The sequence below is a fragment of the Gaeumannomyces tritici genome, assembly GCF_000145635.1.
Source record: "Gaeumannomyces tritici R3-111a-1 unplaced genomic scaffold supercont2.2, whole genome shotgun sequence".
NCBI lineage: Eukaryota > Fungi > Ascomycota > Sordariomycetes > Magnaporthales > Magnaporthaceae > Gaeumannomyces > Gaeumannomyces tritici.
The window spans coordinates 2,148,787-2,167,714 of record NW_008804546.1 but is presented as its reverse complement, the minus strand read 5'-3'; the positions used below and the strand labels follow the sequence as shown (position 1 = coordinate 2,167,714).

The 18,928-nt window shown below is 58.8% G+C and overlaps 8 protein-coding genes across 8 annotated transcripts; 4 read left to right on the top strand and 4 right to left on the bottom strand.

Moving 5' to 3' along the window:
• Positions 1 to 39: 39 nt before the first annotated feature.
• GGTG_03247 (hypothetical protein) lies at positions 40 to 243 on the bottom strand (the record flags this gene model as incomplete). Its single annotated transcript, XM_009221026.1, has 1 exon — positions 40 to 243. The coding sequence occupies one exon, from the start codon at positions 241 to 243 to the stop codon at positions 40 to 42; it is 204 nt and encodes a 67-aa protein (XP_009219290.1).
• Positions 244 to 551: 308 nt separating this feature from the next.
• On the bottom strand, positions 552 to 4,679 carry GGTG_03246 (hypothetical protein). Its single transcript, XM_009221025.1, has 2 exons — positions 4,357 to 4,679; positions 552 to 4,272 (listed from the first exon to the last, which is right to left on the bottom strand). The coding sequence occupies exons 1-2, from the start codon at positions 4,480 to 4,482 to the stop codon at positions 1,114 to 1,116; spliced, it is 3,285 nt and encodes a 1,094-aa protein (XP_009219289.1). The 5' UTR covers positions 4,483 to 4,679; the 3' UTR covers positions 552 to 1,113.
• A 1,286-nt stretch (positions 4,680 to 5,965) lies between these two features.
• On the top strand, positions 5,966 to 8,495 carry GGTG_03245 (hypothetical protein). Its single transcript, XM_009221024.1, has 5 exons — positions 5,966 to 7,105; positions 7,168 to 7,217; positions 7,306 to 7,346; positions 7,414 to 7,791; positions 7,855 to 8,495. Exons 1-5 carry the CDS (start codon positions 6,931 to 6,933, stop codon positions 8,138 to 8,140), a joined length of 930 nt encoding a protein of 309 aa, XP_009219288.1. The 5' UTR covers positions 5,966 to 6,930; the 3' UTR covers positions 8,141 to 8,495.
• GGTG_03244 (hypothetical protein) lies at positions 8,423 to 10,222 on the bottom strand (the record flags this gene model as incomplete). Its single annotated transcript, XM_009221023.1, has 1 exon — positions 8,423 to 10,222. One exon carries the CDS (start codon positions 10,220 to 10,222, stop codon positions 8,423 to 8,425), a length of 1,800 nt encoding a protein of 599 aa, XP_009219287.1.
• Positions 10,223 to 11,069: 847 nt separating this feature from the next.
• GGTG_03243 (hypothetical protein) lies at positions 11,070 to 13,112 on the bottom strand (the record flags this gene model as incomplete). Its single annotated transcript, XM_009221022.1, has 2 exons — positions 12,860 to 13,112; positions 11,070 to 12,750 (listed from the first exon to the last, which is right to left on the bottom strand). The coding sequence occupies exons 1-2, from the start codon at positions 12,910 to 12,912 to the stop codon at positions 11,070 to 11,072; spliced, it is 1,734 nt and encodes a 577-aa protein (XP_009219286.1). The 5' UTR covers positions 12,913 to 13,112.
• Positions 13,113 to 13,457: 345 nt separating this feature from the next.
• Positions 13,458 to 15,263, top strand: GGTG_03242 (CAMK protein kinase; the record flags this gene model as incomplete). The annotated part of the gene is made up of 3 exons (XM_009221021.1): positions 13,458 to 13,889; positions 14,071 to 14,280; positions 14,349 to 15,263. 3 exons carry the CDS (start codon positions 13,458 to 13,460, stop codon positions 14,886 to 14,888), a joined length of 1,182 nt encoding a protein of 393 aa, XP_009219285.1. The 3' UTR covers positions 14,889 to 15,263.
• Positions 15,264 to 15,560: 297 nt separating this feature from the next.
• Positions 15,561 to 18,590, top strand: GGTG_03241 (hypothetical protein). Its single transcript, XM_009221020.1, has 2 exons — positions 15,561 to 16,521; positions 16,587 to 18,590. Exons 1-2 carry the CDS (start codon positions 15,675 to 15,677, stop codon positions 18,110 to 18,112), a joined length of 2,373 nt encoding a protein of 790 aa, XP_009219284.1. The 5' UTR covers positions 15,561 to 15,674; the 3' UTR covers positions 18,113 to 18,590.
• Positions 18,591 to 18,652: 62 nt separating this feature from the next.
• GGTG_03240 (hypothetical protein) lies at positions 18,653 to 18,901 on the top strand (the record flags this gene model as incomplete). The annotated part of the gene is made up of 1 exon (XM_009221019.1): positions 18,653 to 18,901. One exon carries the CDS (start codon positions 18,653 to 18,655, stop codon positions 18,899 to 18,901), a length of 249 nt encoding a protein of 82 aa, XP_009219283.1.
• Positions 18,902 to 18,928: the final 27 nt, after the last annotated feature.

Here is an 18,928-nt window from a genome sequence, read left to right as displayed (position 1 = left end):
GACGGCGGCGGAGCGCTCGACGGACGCGGGGACGGGGAATCACGCCTTCTCGTCGTCGTGCACGGAGCCGGCGGCGAGCCGGCGCCAGCAGCAGCAGCAGCAGCAGCCCGAGGCCACGACGTCGTCGTCGGGCGGCGCGGCCTGCGAGCTCGGCGGCATCACCAAAACGGTCGAGACATCGCTCGAGCGCTCCGCCCCGTCGTCCTTGTCTGCCCCGCAGGAGCCGCCGCCGCTAGACGCCATGATGAGCACCCAAGCCGCCTCTGATGGGAGGAGCAGAAGGCTGCTCTCTGGGGTAATTCGGGATGGGAAGACGGGGGGCGAGGAAGAAGAGGGAGATGCGTCGTTATAGTTCTCTGTGATTAGCGTTCAAGGTTCAGCGACTTAGCTTTGCATGATAGAGAGGGAGCGATGTTTTTTTTCTCTCCGTTTTGACGTCCGCCGAAAACAGAGCGACCAGTATCGGGATCCCAGGCTGAAAACACAGTGCCTCTGCGGAAGGTGTGTTTTGGCGAGCACTTCAACTTGGCGAAATCACCATGGCGCCTTCATCGACCACCTATTCACATCCAAATGGCACCACTGTACTAGCTAACTGAATGTAGATCTTGTTGCTTCTCACCTCTCCACCTAAAGTTCCTCGACCTTCACCAAACCATCCTACAACTAAATGTCCCCGGTTTGTGCCGTCTCTCGAGACGCAGCTCGAGGTGACTAGCGGGGACCTCAAATTGTGTAGCGACATGATTTGGCCGTGTCGAGAGACTTGCCACCGATACCAGAAACCCTCCCCCTAAAAAGAAACGAAAATTCCCCCCACAACAACCAACAACAAAGAAATGAATGGTCATGTACGAAGAAAAAGGGTATTCTAAGGTGGAGGTTCATAAAAGCAATTCGTGATTCCTTGCCCCGGCCGAGGGCAAACCATTCCAAGCCCAAGCATATGCGATAAATCTATATATACCAGATGTAAAAGCACGCTCAGGGAAATCAAACAAGCCGAATCACTCGCCGGTGATCATCATGACGTGGCGTAAATAAGAGAATTAACCGAACCCCAAATCATCATGGCATGGCGTGAGCAAGAGAATTAACCGAAAGCCACCGAGATCATGGCCGGACGGCTTTCATAGACGTGAGAGCGAGCGCTGCCTCGGCTGTGCGGTCCTGCTCGCTGACAAAGGAGGGGCTGGGTGGCGGCTCGCAAACAAGCGCGAACCGGGGCTCTGATCCGTAGACATGCAGCAGGGGCTGCGTCAGTTGGAATGCCTGGTTCCTCTGGCTCGACATAGGGGTAGGTGGGAACGAAAGGGGAGTGTAGATGACTGGAGCCTTCCACTTTTGTTTGTCACGGCTGTACTGGCCTATTAGCCATCCGGGAGGCGTCTGGCTGTCGTCGGCCACGAATCTAGGCATATGCGCTTCGGACCAGGGTGGGGGCTGGGCAGAGCCACATTGTGCGGCTAGAGATTTCCGTCTTGGCTGTGCGCGGCCGTGACAAGCCTCCCGACTGCCAACGCGGGGTACGAGTCTTGACGGTGTATAAAGAGTAGGGGTCACAGCAGAAAAGGCCGATGATGGCCTCAAAGTCGGTACTTGGTCCGATGCAGAGATTGGGTTCGCAGAAAATGGGTTCCTGGGGGGCGGTGGCAGGTCGCTATGGGCATCGGGTGGTATTACACTGGGTCCCCAGGCTGTTGCTTGTCCAGCCGATGCCACGATGAAGGCTGGTACCTGGTATGCACACCGAGTTTTGTCGTGGGGTCCAGGGCCAGCTGCAGGTGAGGCGTGGTTTAGGTCGGGCATTGTGGAAGCGCCAGAGCCCCTTGTCTCTGGAATGCCGGAAATCACGGGCTCTGTAGCGCAGGTTTCAGGCTTATTGGAAGGACTCGGCTGCACAGCCGACGGAGTAGGGGGTTGCACCGGAGCCATAGACCTGCGTGCGCCAGGAACTATGATCTCGCAGCCATCAATCATCTTTGGCTTCCGTTTTCGCGGGTTCGACTTTATCGCCGCCGCAATGGAATCCCTGGAATCGCCGGCCTCATCCGACAGAATGGCAGTCGACACTGCAGGGGGCTGTGCGTCCTCGCTCTTGACACTCGGGATGATGGAGATGAGCGATGAGTTATCGGGGTGTTCCGTTTGTGTCGGAAGTGTAGCGAGGGGCGATGGGAGCTCCAGCTTGACCTGTGATTTGCGCTTCGTGGCGGGCTTCTTTACTCTATGCGAGGGTGTCGGCGTTGCGGTCCAGCTGTGGCCATCAGGGACGCTGCCAGGGGTTCCAGACACGGCCATGTCGCCGGCAAGGGCGCTGTTGCGGGATGTCAACCTTCGGATATCCCGGGGGTTTAGGGGATGTTGCATAGACGCGTGATAGTCGTTCCGACGCCGACCAATCTTGGCTAGATGAGCCTGGAGCGTTGCCACCAAGACGGCTGTGTTGGTTTTATCATCCGGTAGCTGGGGAAAGCGAACTGGCGGTGGTTTCGGCTCCTTGGGCTGCCTCGGCTGATCAGAGCGCCCAGGCATCTTCACTTCCTGGCCGCTACCTGACACGACCTCCTGAGGATCAACGGCCTCCTGCGGATTAACGGCCTCCTGAAGATCAACGGCATCGGTTGTGCCCCGAACCTCGAGGGAAGTGTCCTGCTCAGCCGCGATAGTCCCAGAGCCTTCCACACTCGGCGGAGAGAGCGAGCCCTTGCTCTTCCTGGAACCCAAAGTCTTGGGCTGTTTGTTCTTTGAGGCTGTGGTAGCCTTAGTAGCCTTGGGCTTGCTCTCCTTCCGCTGCTTCTCTGGCTCTGGGAGCTCGGCGCCGGGCGGCAGCCACATAACCGGCTTTTTGGCCTTGACGTCATTGACCCAAGCGTCGCAGTCCCACTGCACCCAATAGTCGATAATATCAGCCCACGTGCTCTCGGCGGGCTTTGTCAGGTTTACAAACACGACCGTGCCGTTCCTGCTGTGAATGGCCTTTGCGAACTCCCGAACCATAACCTTGAGCCCGTGGACGCGCAGGCTGGTTCCCAGGATAAGGAGCATGTCGGGGTTCAGCGAGAGGTCGTGCTGCACGACAGGTGCAATCAAGTGGGCACTTGGGTGCTCCTCGCCGTAGAGCACAATGTTGGGCCGTAGTTTGCCGACTCCCAGCGCGCGCTTCCCACGGCCCTCTCTTGCGGCAGTAGCACCAACACAATGCGGACAGGCAGGCTGCTTGCCAGACATGGTTTCGCTCTCGCGCTCGTCCTCCCAGTCGCTGATCCTACCGCATGCAAAGCAACGGAGCGAACTAAGCGAACCGTGCAAATAGACACACTCGACCCCGCTTGAGTGCTTCTCGCGCGGCGCCTCGAGAGCTCCAGGGTCGCTCATGGCCCGGTTCAGGGCAGCCGGGGCCGAGGCTCGATGAGCGCGAGTGGAAAACCTGCCTCGATGACCCGGGCCAAGCTTCAGGCAAGTCGTGAGGCCGACCTTCTCCTCGATCTCGTCGATGTTCTGGGTGTAGCAGCGGACTAGCTTGCCCCTATCTCGGAGGTGACCAAGGAAATGGTGTGTGTTGGTCGGTTCGGCACTCTTCACCTTGCGCCTCAACGAGGTGGTGAAGGTGTAGAACACCGACGTTCGCGTGGGGTCGCGCCATATCGACACATCAAAAAGATCCTTGCCCTTCATGTTTGGCAGGTTCTGCATGTTGTGCGAGGACGCGGACTGGGACATGGGCGCCGATGATGGCGGCGTCTCGTCGCCTTCGGTTGGTTCCGAGCTTCGGGTGCTAGCCGTCGGGCTCATCGACTGACGTCCAAGGGGATCGAAAAGGCCTGGGGGAGGGGAGGACAGCGGCGATGTCGCCTGCCGGGCCCGGAGGTCGTATATTGATGGAAAGATCGGGGGCTGTTGTGGCGGCGGCGCCTCGACCGACTGCGACGGCAGCTCTTCTGTCGGTTCCTTCAGGACAGGCTTGGGTGACGTAGGATTTGAGAGTACAGTTTCATGGCTCTCTCGAGGCTGTGTGTCCTCCTGGAGCTCCGTAGATGGCTCGTCATGGGGGTTTGTCGGTTCTGGTGAAAGTTTTCGCCTCTTCGTAGCCCGGTCTCGGTCAAGGTCGTCCTCGCGTCCAAGTGTGGCATCGGCCGATAGAGGGGGAGCGGTGGTCGGCGCGGCGTCTAGAAATCCAGCAGCCGTCGTTGGCTGCGAGGCAGAAGCACTCGAGGCATGGTCGAACTGCGCTTGGATAAGAGAGTATAGCCCGTTCTCGGAACGGAAGTCCTAGGCGAAGTATTTCAAGTCAGATTCCCTTGTCTAGCAGAGCAGTGCGGCAGCGCCAGAGTGTATGGGGGGAGTGAGACTCACTGGTATGCCCGAGTTGGTGCTGATTCCGGCGCCGGTGATCACCACGACCTTGCGGGCCTTGCACAGGGCATCCGCGATCGCCTGCAGGCTGTCGTGCCCGTCGGGCGTTACATGAAGGGTGGGCATTGCGCCATAGGTACCAGAAAGGAGCGAAGGCGCATCAATTGGCTGCGCCGGCGCGCTCGCACTGCGCAGAGTGCATATGTGATCGTCTCGAAGGTTGGATGTCGGTTGGACGCGTCCGGGTTGAGCTTGTCGGCAGTGAGCTACCGCTTCGAACGCGTCTCGGTGAGGCGCGGGCGGATGTGGGCTATGGTTCCAGCCGACTTAGCGAGTGTGTGGGGCGTGGTGGCTTCTGACTGGAGCTTGTTCCCGCGCGGGGATCGTTGCTGGCGCCGTCTTGCCCGCCTGAGCAGCTAAACCGGGTCGGCGCCCGATTAGGACATGTCCTCTTGGTGGGCTGACTGGCTTTCTCTCGGCACGGTTGTCAGAGACAGTCAATGGTGAGTTTGCAAGGCCGGTGAGGAACGGGAATAGGCCAAGCGCTCAGAATAAGGAGGGCAAATCGCCTTCGCAGCAAAGAAACCGACGTCGTGTCAAGAGTTGGGTTGGGTGAGGTGAGCAAAAAAGCATGAGGAGTCGGAATCGATGCGGAGTTGGTAATTGAGCTACTGCATTCTGGTTGGGCAACTCCAATCCCGTGCAGAGGGTGGAAAGGAGAAACCGTGACCAGGTAGGATCAATGGCAAATCGAGAAAGATGGGCAGAGCACGGCTGCAATCAGGACCTCTCAAAAACACGTTGATGGTCTGCTAGGGCAGTCTCTATTCGCGTTGAAGATGCAGGCCCTAGAGAGTGGTGAGCGTGGTGGGGAAATGGGTTGGGGAAACATCAGGCAGAATTTCGTCAGTAGGGAGCTAATAGCCCGATGCTCCAGATCGAATCTGAGCTCGATCTGAACCGTCGGTTCGAAGTGGCAGCGCGGACGGCCATGGTGTCTTGAGGTTGAAGCCTCCGCCGCATGTGCTTGGAGCCCCGTCCACACCCCGTTCCTGCGTGTCTCCAGATCGAGCTCAGAATGAGCCCGATCAATGTGATCAAAGTGGGGCGGCAGCAGCACTGACGCTTCTTCGTGCTCGCTCAATTGGTTCCCGTGCCGCGAACCAGCATCTTGACCACCAACAAGGAGCGCCTTCTCCAATTGACGATGGCCTGATGGCTGAGATCAGACGAAGCGAAGCAGCTGGAGCTGTGGCGTTGCCCAAACCGAAGTGGCGACCATGCAAATCGAAGCCATCATCAGATTTTGACATTGCTCAACCCGTCGACTACCAAATCCGGGACTAAAGTCGTGACATGGGGAATCCTCCATAGCGCAAGATTGTCCTGTAGTTGTCGTTGGTTAGGTACATTCAAAACATATCATAAACATGTCAGGACCAGGAACGACCAAAGATAGTTAAGCTCTCAAACACAGAAGAGGAACAGGAAGCAACAGCTCCTGAACCCATCACGCCCGCGTATGACTCGGCGACTCGTCTGAAAGGCCGGGGTACTCGAGCCGGAGCCTGGGTGCCTGACTCTTTGCGCAGTGACACAACATGAACACATTTCTAGGTCAAGGGGTGGAGGAATCGACAGGCCTGAATTCATTAATAGGCAGCCAACCCTTTGCCACTGCGACACATGGGTGCTAGCGTTGGGATGGTATTTCTCCAAGAGCTGTCTATGGGTGCGCTGCATCCCGTCGACGGGAGTGAGACTCCCGCCAAGGGACAGCGACAAACGCGCCGCCGTTCAAAGACGAGAATGTTTGCTTGGCTGTTCCAACAAGCCCATCACGTCATAGTATGAGGCTTGCCGGAGAGATTTTCGGTCAAGAAGAAACGTCCAAACACCAAATCCATCATCCAGCCCCTGACACGACCGACAAGACGCCTTCGTCGCTTGCACGATGCTTTCGTCTGGAATACCCCCATCCCCACATTGAGCGGAGCGCAACGCCCCCTCGTACCTGTCACGGCTGGAACCGAGGCGGGCTCTGGTTCTGCTCGTGCTCACTCGCGCTGGCCGAGTCCGCGGACGATGATCCCGGATAGGGGCCCGAGGTGGACTCTGGAAAATAGGTACATCGACATTAGAGTTTGCTCCACCAGCCTCAAGGGGGAGGGTCAAGGGGGAGTCAGGTCACGAGAGCTTAACGTTCGTCTAGGGCCCATCCTCGTCTTGGACCGTGTCGCCGGCGATGAAACCGCTCCAGCGGACCACCCCGGTCTGCTGGCTTGTGCGACCCTGAAACCCGGGGTGCCGGCTGCTGGGAGTGTATCCGCACGCCGGGCCGAGGGGCAGGTCTCTCGACAGTACAAAACAGAGCGCGGCTGCACCGTCACTGACGACAGCCTCTTCTTGTGTGCGCGAACTCTTAGTCTTAGTCCTTGCTTCTCTTCCTTTCGTTGATCAATTTCCCTTCAATCCTGCTAGTCAGACCTTTTGTCTTAGTGTCTTCCAACACCTTGACCGACCCTCTTTTGACAGTCACGTTCGTTTCACCACTTTCCGCTTTCGCCTCCGAAAATGCGTTACTCCTTCACCTCGACTCTTTCGCTCGCTCTGAGCCTGTCGCCCATCTCGGGCGTCTGGGCTCAGTGCAGGAAGCTGCAGTTTGACGGCCGCATCCCTAACAACTTCCAGGTCGCCCAGTTCGACGCCGCGAACAACATCTTCAACCCCAAAAACGTTCTTGGAAAGGGTAAGCGTCGGGTTTCCCTTTCGCACCCGATGCGGAAGACTTTGCAGCTAACAAAGTGACAGATCTGGCCTTCAGCAAAATCCTACAACTTCCCAAGACGTCGGGCTCTCTGGTACGTTGGTTTGGCCCCCCCCCCGCCTGGAGGGAATTTCGGCGCCTCGCCCTTCACATGTTGACCGACTTTGTTTCTTGCTTTCTAGTTTGACAACAACGGCACGCAACCTCTCGAGGTTACCATTGAGTAAGTGCCACGCGCCTAAGCGGCCATACCAGCCCTTGTCTTGTGAGCACTGCTGACTCTCCAACAGCGACAAGTCCATCTTTGTCCCCAACGCCGACACGGTGCAGAATGGCTTCCGCCGCGTCGAGCTCCTGGCGGCGAGCAACTCGGGCACCGATGACTCCACCAAGGGCGTCAAGACGCTGCACTTCAGCATCGCCAAGGACGGCCAGAGGGCCCTGAACCTGACGCACGAGTACCAGCTCGTCTTCCTCGAGGACAACAGCTTCAGCACCAACCAGGTCGTCCTCAAGACCGGCACTGTCGCCGGCCAGAACGGCGGCAACCCCGACACTCTGCAGCTGTTTGGAAACGTCAAGGAGAGCCCGCCCAAGGTGCTCTTCAGCACCCCCTTTGCCGCCAACGGTTTCCATAACTTTGGCATCACCATGGACTTTAACAAGAAGTATGTTCTCATCACTCTTGCTAACCACAATAACCGAAGAAACTAACCGTGATCCAAATATAGTACCGTGCAAGTCCTGTTCTCCACCGGCGCGCAGCCCCTCAAGGCGGTGACCCAGCCCATCGCCAACGACCTCAGCGGCGGCGGCCAGTACCACTTTGGCATGCTGAAGAAGGGCCTCGGTGGCGGCGCCGACATCGTCCGCAACGGTGTCCAGCCGGCCGGCATCAATGAGGGTCTCATCTACGGTGGAATCTTCATGGAGGACAGCTCCACCGGCTGCGTCAGCCTGGCGCCCCAGGCCAAGGTGGCCGGCAGGCGGTGCGCGGAGAAGCGTAGTCTTGCCTAAGTAGAAGATTCGGTACAAGTTCGTCAGGGTGTAGGAAGCAAAGGAATGAGGCGGGCGAAAAATAAAACCTTGTCGCATATGCACTTCACCTCCGCTTTTCGCTTCTATATGATATGTATCGACATGGCACACCCCGCGGCTTTTATGCCACATGTACAAAGATGTAGATTGCACTCTCTCCCTCACATTTACTGGGGCTGGCGGGGTGTTGGTCCCCCGAGACACGGCTACACGCGCCAAACTCAGGCTTCCGTCGCTCCCCCTTTTCTCGTGCTCTCAGGGTCACCCCAGAATAGCAAGAAGCTTCTCAAAAGTGTTCGGGGTGCCCAGCCCCGTCGCGGCATCCCAGCCCGCCGTGGCGGCCCAGCCGGCGACGCTCCCCTCGGGGAACCAGCAACCCCTGCTGCGGCCCTCGGTGACGTCGACGATGGCGTCGCGCATGCGGTCCGAGTACAGCGCCGGGTTCAGCCAGCCGGTCGAGTTCTTGCCGGCCCTGAGGCGGGCGTCGTTGACGAGCGCCACCATGGCCGCCAGCACGGGGGTGCTCGCGCTCGTGCCCTGGACGCCGACGTCGGCGCCGGCGCGGCGGATCACAAACTGCGAGCCCACGGCGCTGATGTCGGGCGTCGCGCGCCCGCCGGCGTCAAACATGTCGGGCGTCGGCCCGCCCATCTCGGCGGCGGCGCGCGCGTAGGGCCCCGCAGCGGCGGCCTGCCAGGCCGGCATGGCAAAGTATCTACTGAAGCCGCCGGCGCTGTACTGGGCGGCCGAGACGGGCGGGCCCTCGTTGGAGGTGGCGCCCACGGCCGTGACGTAGGGGCACGAGGCCGGGAAGGTGGGCAGGGCGGCGCGGCGGCGGGGGGCGGCGGCGCCGTCGTTGGTGTAGCAGCCGCGCTGCACCTGGCCCGTGCCGCGCGAGCCGCCGTCGCCCGTGGCGGCCAGCACCGACACGCCGCGGGCCGCGAGCAGCGCGAAGAGCCCGCACACGCGCTCGGCGTAGGGGCGCGGCACGCTCTGCTCATCGTCGGCGTAGCTGACCGACAGCACGTGCGGGATCTCGCCGTCGGGCTTGGCGAGCAGGTGCTCGAGTAGCGCGTGGTAGGGCTCGTTGTCGTCTAGCTCGCTGCCGGGCACCACCTTGTTGCCGTCCGGGTCGATCTTCTCGGCGCGCCCGCTCGTGATGTAGTACGTCACCCGGGCCGGGTAGCCCAGCGCCACCCCGTACTCGACGTCCAGCATGGCCTCGACGCCCGGGTTCCCCTCGTCGTTGGTGCCGTTACTGACGCTCTCGACGGCGAAGCTGTAGTCGGACGGGACGTCCCACGCGTACGACTTCATGAAGGATGCGAGGTCGCCCATGCTGACGTGCTCCTCCAGGAACCCAGCGATGCCGAGTCGCGACGGCGACGGCCCCGCGTCGGGCGCCGTGTAGTTGATTCCGTACAGCTTGCGGAGGCACTCGGGCTGCACGCCCCTGCTGCACTGGAGGTACTCGTCGGCGGCCGTGCTGGAGAGGGCCGAGAACTGCCTGTCGATGCTCTCCTCCCGCAGCCTCGACGCCGGAGGTGCCATAAAGTTTGACAGGGGGAACACGAAGCTGATGTGGTCCTGGAGCTCTGCGGGAACGGCGTACGTGGGCGCCCGGAGCACCGGCGCGCCGCCGTTGTACGCATAGTAGCCCAGGTCGGTGTCCAAGAGCGTTTTGGTCTGGCGTACCGTTGCGTTGAAGCTGACCCAATGGCCCTCGGTCCGGATGTCAACGATGCCGTTTGACTCCAGCCATCTCGATACGCTGTCCTCGGAGGCGCGACTGTGCTCTTGATACACGCTCAACTCGGGCCCGCTGAGGTGGTGGCCGTATTCGGGGCGCCCGGGGGTGCTAATCTCCAGGAGCCTAGTTTTGAGATCCCCGAGGCGAGGCTGGGTAAGCGCGACCTTGAGCGCAAGGGTGTCGTCGTCTTTGGCCGCGCCGGAAAAGGCCCAGCGCTCCGGCAGCGTCTGGACCTGCTCAAGGACGACGAGCTTGGAGGCTCCCGTTCCCAGAAGCAGCCCCAGGAGGGCGGGACACAGTAAGCCACGCATCGTTCTTCCCAGAATTGGCGCTAGGGGCGACGCAGAAGCTTTGTTGCAAGGAGGAGAGAGAAGCTGAGGCAACAACTGGCAGACGGACGAGATTCAGAGAGGACGACGCACCCAGGTGGCAGCACGCGACAAGGTCGGACGACGCTGCACGACGATCCGTGACCAAGCGTCTGGCGGTGCGCCGGTAGCACGGACCGGGTGCTTGGCGAGAGGCAAGCAACCAAAGTTGCACAAAATGAAGGGGTGTTGATCCATGGTTCCTAGCGGGGGCGAGCCAGGAGCCTGGTTTATTTCGGCCGATGTTGCGTGGAGGTTTGCGAAACGATCACGCCGCTCTGGGTCCACGATTTGTCCGCCACTTGTTCAGGCTGTCCAATTCGGACCGGAGCCCAAGCTCGAGCCTGCAGGTCCGGCCAATCCGGGCTGTCAGGGCTCTTATTTGCTAAGCCGGCTGCTGTTGAGGCTAAAGCAATGCCGGATTTCTGCATCGGATGATGGCGTCGTGTTGTTGCGTCTCGTCATTGCTACTACGTCAGCCGCTACCCATAGCCGCAATATAATAGCCCTCGCTATGTACGTCTCTAATCTAAACGCATGCCTCCGCACCCTGCCTTGCTTGGTAGCACTAGTCGCGGCCGGTAGCAGTGCAAAGGGGACCTCCCATATTCTTTATGTGCCCAAATACGCGAGTTGGCTAGCAACGAACCGACACCAATGAGCTAGGGGGCACTTGCGACCAACAAGACCACCCGAAAATCCCGGGTTCGGAGAAAATGGCGTGGAAATGGCGCGGAGAGCATTCTAGCGCCGGTCCCGATCTTTGGTGTAACCGGCCAATAAAACCACGTTAAACCGAAATGTTGTTGAGCCGAAGCAACACCCTTTCGATAAAGCGCACCCCAATCAGGATCCCATCCTCGTCACATATGTCCTCTTCGTCCCCAAAGTCGCCATTGTCGCGGTCTAGGCACGTGAGGCAAGTGACTACGACGGCCGTGTACAGGTCTCCCATGCGCGCGGGCAGGCGCGCCTTCGCTAGCCGGACCAGGTGGTCCTTAAGCCCGACGCCGCCGCGTTGGGCGTCCGACGCCGAGAAAAGGCCGGAAGATGCACTTAAGCCCAAGCCCGGGTGTTGTTGGAGCATCGCCTTATTGGTGGCGGGGACCGCCCCGTCTTTGTCGGCCTCTTTGTCCACGGCGGTAACGTCCAAGAGCACGTCGCTCGGACGCGCCCGAAGCTGCTGCTCCCCCTTAGCCTCCGAATACTCGATAAAGCTCCGCCCAACCCCCAACTCGAGCAAACACACGCCCAAACTGTACACATCGTGCTGCATAATGTAATTGTCATGCGCCAGCAGTCCCTGCCGCGACGGGTGCCGGTACAAGTCGCGCCGCCAATCGTTGTCGCCTTTCCTGGCCGTATGCGACATCGCGCCCCTGAATGAATCGAACCCAACCAGGTACGCGGACCCCATTTCGCTGTCCCGCCATTTTCCCGCAGGGTCCAGTTCCTGGTTGAACAAAAGGACCGTTTCGGGCCGGACGTTTTTGTGCACAAAGTCGCACGTGTGTAGGAAGCTGACGGCCTCGGCGAGCTGGCGCGCGACGCCCAGAACGGCGGAGAGGCTGGTGCGGGCGGGCATAGCGCCGGCCTGGAGGGCACTGCGGAGGGTTTGTGGGTGAGGCTGGTGCTCGGTGAGCTGCGGGGGGATGGCGAACACGAGGTCGATTGAGGACAGTCGTTTGGTGGCGGCATCGCGGCGCTTGATGAGGCCGTGGCAAGGGAGGACGCCGCCGCCGTACTCGACGTGTTTTAGTTTTTTGGCGAGCGCTTCGGCGTCGAAGCGGGCGCGGGCGGGGTCGGTGTTTTGAGCAAAGGCGATGGCATCGACGGCGAACAGTTTGGACGAGCCGCCGGCGCGTCGGATTAGTTTTGTTTCGGAATGCGCGATGTTGGCGGCTGTGGCCAAATCGAGGCCGTCAACAGGCAGGCTGACGTGGATATCGCTGGCGTCGCCCCTGATGGAGACGCGGAGCTTCTGAGCTGCCACCAATTTCGAGCCGCCGCCGCCATCGCCCCTGGCGACTTCCGACACTGGCGCCTGCGCGGAGTTTGATAGCTCCGAGTCGATAACCCCGTCGGCGACGCGCAGCATCAGGAACCACGACGGGTCGAAAATGCGCTGCCAGCGCTCGAGGCTCTCAATTGTTTCGTCGAGCGAGTTGCGCACCATCATATACTTCCAGCGGCTAATGCCAACGCCCTCGCCTTTTCCCGCCTCCGACTTGTTTTTGGACTTGACCGACTCGAGCTTGCTGCTGGCGAGCAGGAGCTTGCTTTTAAGCATTTCAAGGACCTGGAGTTGGACGCGATAGTGCTCCTCGCCGAGCGAGCCGGCGACGCGGCCCAGGAACTTTATTTGCAGCCTCGTGCGGCTCCACATGGCCTCGAAGGTCAGGATCTTTTCTTTTATGGTATCGCTCGCGCCCTTGAAGGCTCTGTAGGCCTCGACTAGGATGGCGCCGTATCTGGGGATGGTTTTTTTTTGTTTGTCAGCCGCTATCCTGTGCTCCCAAGTGTTGGTCCGAATGGCAAGTGGAGGAGCAACCGGACAGCACAGTGGAAGGGGCGACACACTTCAAACAGAGGTCTGCCCCGCCCAGGGCCGCCAGCACGAGCTCTGCCGACATTTTTGTTGTTGGCGATGGATCAATTGGATTTCGGCTTGGTGCCGTCCTCGTTCCCTTCGCCTAGCGGGAGATGTTCCGTCGTTCGCCTAGCACGAGATGTTCCGTCGTTGCCCGTGGACGCCATCCATGGAAATTTCCGGTGGTCGTTCCATTTTATGATGGCATGTGCCTGTTGCCTGGGTGGCTGCTTTGCGTCGCTGATTTCTGCCCAAGCCAGGCGAAGGCACACAAACAATCGGGTTCGAAATACATCACTCTCTGGCGATTGGCTTGGGGACTTGGGCACCGTCGGCTAGGCCCGTTCTGCGCTGGCGTGGATTCACCCATGAATGCTATGAAGCTCAGGCTAGCCTGACCACCCCTTTACCGGCCCGGCCCATCCCTAGGACTTCCTTCCGACTTCCAAGACCGCTCCCGGATTGAACTTTCGCCTCGCTGCCAATTTCCATAACATTGTCCCCGCCGTCTTGTGTCGAAGGGGAAGCAATCGATGATGAATCGAAGAGGAAATTAGCAATACTCCAATATCCACGGCGACGCCAATTATGTCAGACAGTCAGCTGCCCAGCGATTACCTATTACCTCCCCCCCCTCCCCCCCCCCCTCCCCCTCCCCCCCCTCCCCGTCCAAGTGAAAAACGAGTCGAACCGCCCCGGCGCCGTAGCCGCCCTTCTCTGCTAAGCCGCCTGCTCTCGGACCTGGTCCTCGACTCTAAGCTAGAGGCGACGGACCTGCAGTCTTGCATCCGTCACACCTTTACCCGGCCCGGTGGCGCGGCCGAAGAGCGAATCGTGAGGGTCGAGGAGCGGTGGGTGCGCGAGGCGATGTTGGGCGGGGGCGCGCATGGCGTAGTGTACCGCGAGCGGCTCGAGGGTGTAGGCAGGATTCGTGCGATCAAGGAGATCAAGAAAAGCATTGGCGCCGAGCTGGACTATTCGAGGGAGCTCGAGGCAATTGTCAAGTTCTCGCACCGCAGGGTTGGTTGCCGCCCTTGCTGCCTGCTATTTGCCCTCCTAGCTACTATCTACATTACTGCCTGCTGTCCGCCTTTCTCGCCGCTACCTGGTCCCCTTCCCGTTAACCGCCCTCCTCCCTACTACCCGCCCGTCCTACCTGCTACCTCCCCTCCTCCTACTACAACTAACGGTCCTTGTCCAGTACGCCCACTGTTTCGTTAATTCTGACGGCTGGTTCGAGCTCGGCGACTCCATCTTTATCTCGATGGAGTACCTTGAGCTCGGCGACCTCGAGAGACATATCGCGCAGCCGCTCGCCGAGACCGAGGCCCGTCAGATTTCCTCCCAGGTCCTCGAAGGTCTCGCGTACATGCACGAAAACGATTTCCTGCATCGCGACCTAAAGCCGGGGGTGAGCCTATCGATTCCGCTCCGCCTGAGCCCTCCGAAACTAACAAATTTGGCATCACATCCATACAGAACATCATGGTTGTCGCTAAACAGCCAAAATGGTTCGTAAAAATCGCAGACTTTGGCGTTAGCAAGCGACAACTCCCCGACGTGACGCTCCAATACACATCCAAGTGGTGTACTTTTAATTACGCCGCCCCCGAGCAGCTTGAGTTCGGCCTAGGTACCGGCACGGTGCGGACCTCACCGTTCGCCATGGATATCTGGTCGTTCGGCGCCATCGCATACCGCATCCTCACGGCTACGGTCCCGTTCCGGCTGAGCGCCCTGGTCGCGTACGCAGAAGGGCGGTGCGATTTTCCCTACGAGCCTCTACGGCGATTCTACGTCTCAGAGAGCGCAGCCGAGCTCCTCGCCGCGACCATGAGCGCACTCCCCGGCCTGAGGCCTTCCGCCTCTGCTGCGCTTAAACACAATTGGTTCCGGGAGGGGCTACAGGAAGTCATATACAGCAGCAGTGACGATGCACCTCTAAACGACGCATCGGGTAAAGACTTAACCAGCGCGTCGGATGCTTCTGCCGCGTGGAGCACGGCTTCCGTAGACTGAGGCGCTGGAGACGCAACAGCGAAGAGACCCCCTCAAACTGCCACATCGGCGTTGGGCAATGAAGCCGCAGAATTGGCTTGGGAGCTCGAAGCCTCTAAGTCAATGCACCCCCTGTTCGACCACCCCCCCTGTTCGGACACTCTGTAGCCCCACAGCATGGAATCTTCTAAAGTACTCACGCCCTCATATTTCTGTCAATTCTGGTCCGTTTTCCTTACTTTTTTTTGCAATTTAATGCCCAAATGCCGGAAAAACCATATATAAAATAAAACGTCGAAAGGGCCGTTGCTGCGGTACATGCGAAAGTCGGAATTTGCAAAGCTGTTTGTATGCATGGCATCCCCAGGTTAATTTTATATAACCGTTTTAAAAGCGCTTTACTTATCCGGCACTGCGAGCGCGCCGCAATTGACAAAACAGGAATGGCTCCCAAGGCGGTGTGGTGTGGCTGAGTCCCGATCCCGTCCCGTCGTCTCACTCGGCACGGGATGGAGTAATAAATCTGCACTCGAGGTGACCGTATGGGGAGGTGCCTAATCTAGGCACGGCCGTAGGGCACGTATACTAGTGGGTGCCTTAGGTACTCTAGACACATGTGAAAGCGCGGAAGTGGCGGTGTATATTCCTGTCGCACTCTCAGGAGATGCTTGTCCCCCCATCTTCCCTCGATCAATTCGAGAACTACCAAGCTGCCCAAGCCCTTAATCAACGCACAAGCTTCTCCTCCAGCCTTGAGATTTGGCCTTTTCTTTCTCAGCTGCTTCCTGAATATAACATAATTTGGCCATGGAGATACCAGAGTTTGATTGGAAATCCCTCTTGTATGGAGACCCATTGGAAGCCGAGGCCAGAGTCCGATACCACATCGACCATGGGCTGAACCCCCTCTCGGTCTCCGGACATGGCAAAACCCTCCTTCATGCCGCAGTCAGAATGAACAATCTGCCTGTGGCAAAGCTAGCCATCTCCCTGGGCGTCCCTGTCGACGCGCGCGCCTGGCCGAGGCCCCACATGACGCGTTGGTTCTCCAGGATTACTGCAGGGTGGACTGCTCTTTTCTATGGGATCAGAAACACAAACTACGAAATTTGTCGATTGCTTCTGGAGCATGGGGCTTCAGAAGCGCTCTCTTTCAGGCAGGAATCGCCGCTCTCTCGAGCAGTGAAGATGCGCTGTGAAGACATTTTCTGGATGCTTGTTGAGTTCGGAGCTAAAACTCTCCAACATCCCATGCCGCTCAATCGGAGTCCTGGCGGGCCACCAGTGGCCGTTAGCCATCGCCTCGTCTGCTTCGGATCCCCGCCCGAGCTCCTCAACTCTCTCGAGGTCTTTCTACTCAGCCAGTTTGGAGGCAATATGTCGCAGACCTCGGACCCTGCGGAATGTTTGGAGTGCAGCGCCGGCCTCACGTCCGCGGAAGAGAGCGCAAGGACAAAATTCGAAGTGCGGAAGCGCAACATTCAGGACTGGACAGCGGCTGCAGACCCTTTTAGCTACGGCTTTATCAGGCGCTGCCGAATCTGCAGGCAATCCATCAGCTGCTTGTCAGAGCAGTTTCGTCCCGGGTCAAGCGAAAGAGGCATCATATGTGCGGAACACGAAAACTCGCTGGCTAGAAGAGGGAATAGAGAAGGCAAGTACACCGACCAGCATCAAGTAAGATTTTACCGAGGATTCTTGGGCACTAACTATCTTTAGAGGACCTGCTCTCCCTCCTTCGGCTTCGCGCTTCCATTTCTGGAGATAAAAGTGCCGATCCCCGCCATCATCTGCTTCTGCCAGCATACTGGCTCGTTCGATGCCTGAAAAGCCACAAGGAGTGTGCACAAGATTCAGAGTTTTCAGCCCTTCCGAGGAGAGTTATTGACGTCGGCACAATTGGTTCGGAACAGCCGCCGCGCCTGTTGGAAGCCAGCCAAGACCAGAAAGCGGCATACTGCGCCTTGAGCTATCGATGGAGTGACAATCCACTTAGACTGCTTCTGGAGAACATTGAGGACCTGAAGGTTGCCCTGCCTGTTGGGGCCTTGCCTGTTCAGATCCAACACGCCATACGGGTTGCTCGGCAGCTTGGATTCAGGTATCTCTGGGTCGATGCGCTTTGCATCATACAAAACAGCGAGGAGGACTGGAAATGCGAGGCTGCCAATATGGGATCCATCTATTTCAATTCGACTCTAACCATTGCCGCCGTCGATCCCCCGGAAGACATTGGTCCTGATTCTGGCGATTTATTCACTCCCAGCGACCCAGCGGCGTCCGCGCCGGGACCTCGACTCCGAGGAAACCTGGATACCCGGGGATGGGTCACTCAAGAGGAAATCCTCTCGCGCCGGATCCTCAGCTTCACCAAGGCGGGCGCATTTTGGTCGTGTGCTAGATGGGATTGCTCAGACCACTGTCCTGACGGGATGGTGCCGCCCAAGCTTGAGGATGAGCAAACGACCTGGACACAATTAAAGGACCAGCCCAATATGAACCGGCGAGTGCAATTATGGGCAAGGAACGCGAAAGACAAGGCACTCGGCTACAGGCTCTGGCATGCGGTGCTGGGAGACTACACCGGGCGCCATCTGACTCGAGAGTCTGACCGGTTCATCGCCCTGAAGGGTGTCGAGTCCCTCTTCGCGGCACGCCTCGAAGACCAGAACCTGGGCGGCGTCTGGAAACGCAACGTGGTAAGGGATCTGGCCTGGTACAGAGACGGGCCAAGTATGCGGCACCAGCAGTTAGACGCCCCTTCATGGTCGTGGGGCTCTGCGACTGGCTCTATAAAGCATCTAACCGGTCAAGACTTGGAGATCTACCTCGCTGAGGACGTCCAAGTCTTTGATTCTGCAAATGGAATTCAAGGGTCGATAACCTTTGCCCGAGGGCCCTTGATCCCGGTAAAGTTCCGGGGAAGCACACTATCCTTCGTCCGGTCCTCAACTCGACAGCATCCACAGGTATACGAGCCGGGAATTCCTTCTGACAAAATGCATCTTATTTATTTCGAGCGAGGGTCGACGTGGTGGCCGGATTCACCGCAGTATGCCAGAGGGAAAGGCCTAGTGCTCCATATGGGGGGCTTTGGGCTTGGCGTGGTTCCTGTCAGCGGCGCCGAAAACACCTTCAAAAGGATTGGCCTGTGCCCCTGGACTGCGGACATGGTTCGAGTCCTGCGTAGTGATTTCAGTTACGGTATGCTAGCTGAGAGGAACACTACATACACGTTGATCTAAGCATGGTTACCGGATATGGAGACTATCCAATAGGGCCTTTGATGGGGTTTTGAGGGGGAAATCCGGGTGTACTGTGGATGGTGATCTGTTGCAAAAGAGGAGGTGGAAAGGATCCACCGTTTAAGAGGGACCCATTTATCGAGTGTAGCCCGAGCTCCCTACGCTGTAGGTGTTGCGGCCAGACTAATGGAGGCACGTTGGCCTTGCATTGGCGCTATAAACGAAAATTCTACACCGAAAAGGGGGAAAGGAAAAGGCGCTGGTCGCGCCGGCGCGACACGCGCCTAATGTTATGGCGTGGCGGCCCTCCGGGCCCGCACGGCCATTGGTCCCCACCACGCTGAATACTGCTGGCCGTTGCCGCCGTACCGCCTGCCGGTGCCCACAAAGCCTGCCTGCGGGCAGTCGGTGCACCGCACCGTCGTCGTTGTTTTCCGTCACCTTTAGATAGCCAATTCAACCTAGGGTTACCGCAGCATAGTCTCCTTGCCCGACCGTTCTCGTGACATCGGCGACAAACATCCCGATACGATCTGGAGCATGGCGGAGCTCGCAGCGACATACCACAATCAAGGGAGGTACGACGAGGCAAAGAAAATGAAGGTGGAGGTGCTGGCACTGAGGCGCGACGTGCTCGGCGACAAGCATCCCCACACGATCGGGAGCATAGCGGAGCTCGTGGCGACATACCACGCGTTAGGGAGGTACGACGAAGTAGAGAAGATATCGGTGGAAGTGCTGGAATTGAGGCGTGACGTGCTCAACAACAAGCATCCCCACACGATTTAAAGCATGTGTGACCTAGCTATTAAGTCA

Bases quoted from the DNA above. Each gene is read 5' to 3' on its own strand.
- GGTG_03246 (XM_009221025.1), bottom strand. From the start codon at position 4,482: ATGCCCACCCTTCATGTAACGCCCGACGGGCACGACAGCCTGCAGGCG. The intron at 4,273-4,356 runs GTGAGTCTCACT...TACTTCGCCTAG, and splicing joins GCACCAACTCGGGCATACCA to GACTTCCGTTCCGAGAACGG.
- GGTG_03245 (XM_009221024.1), top strand. From the start codon at position 6,931: ATGCGTTACTCCTTCACCTCGACTCTTTCGCTCGCTCTGAGCCTGTCG. The intron at 7,218-7,305 runs GTACGTTGGTTT...CTTGCTTTCTAG, and splicing joins CCAAGACGTCGGGCTCTCTG to TTTGACAACAACGGCACGCA. The intron at 7,792-7,854 runs GTATGTTCTCAT...ATCCAAATATAG, and splicing joins ACCATGGACTTTAACAAGAA to TACCGTGCAAGTCCTGTTCT.
- GGTG_03241 (XM_009221020.1), top strand. From the start codon at position 15,675: ATGGAGATACCAGAGTTTGATTGGAAATCCCTCTTGTATGGAGACCCA. The intron at 16,522-16,586 runs GCAAGTACACCG...AACTATCTTTAG, and splicing joins TAGAAGAGGGAATAGAGAAG to AGGACCTGCTCTCCCTCCTT.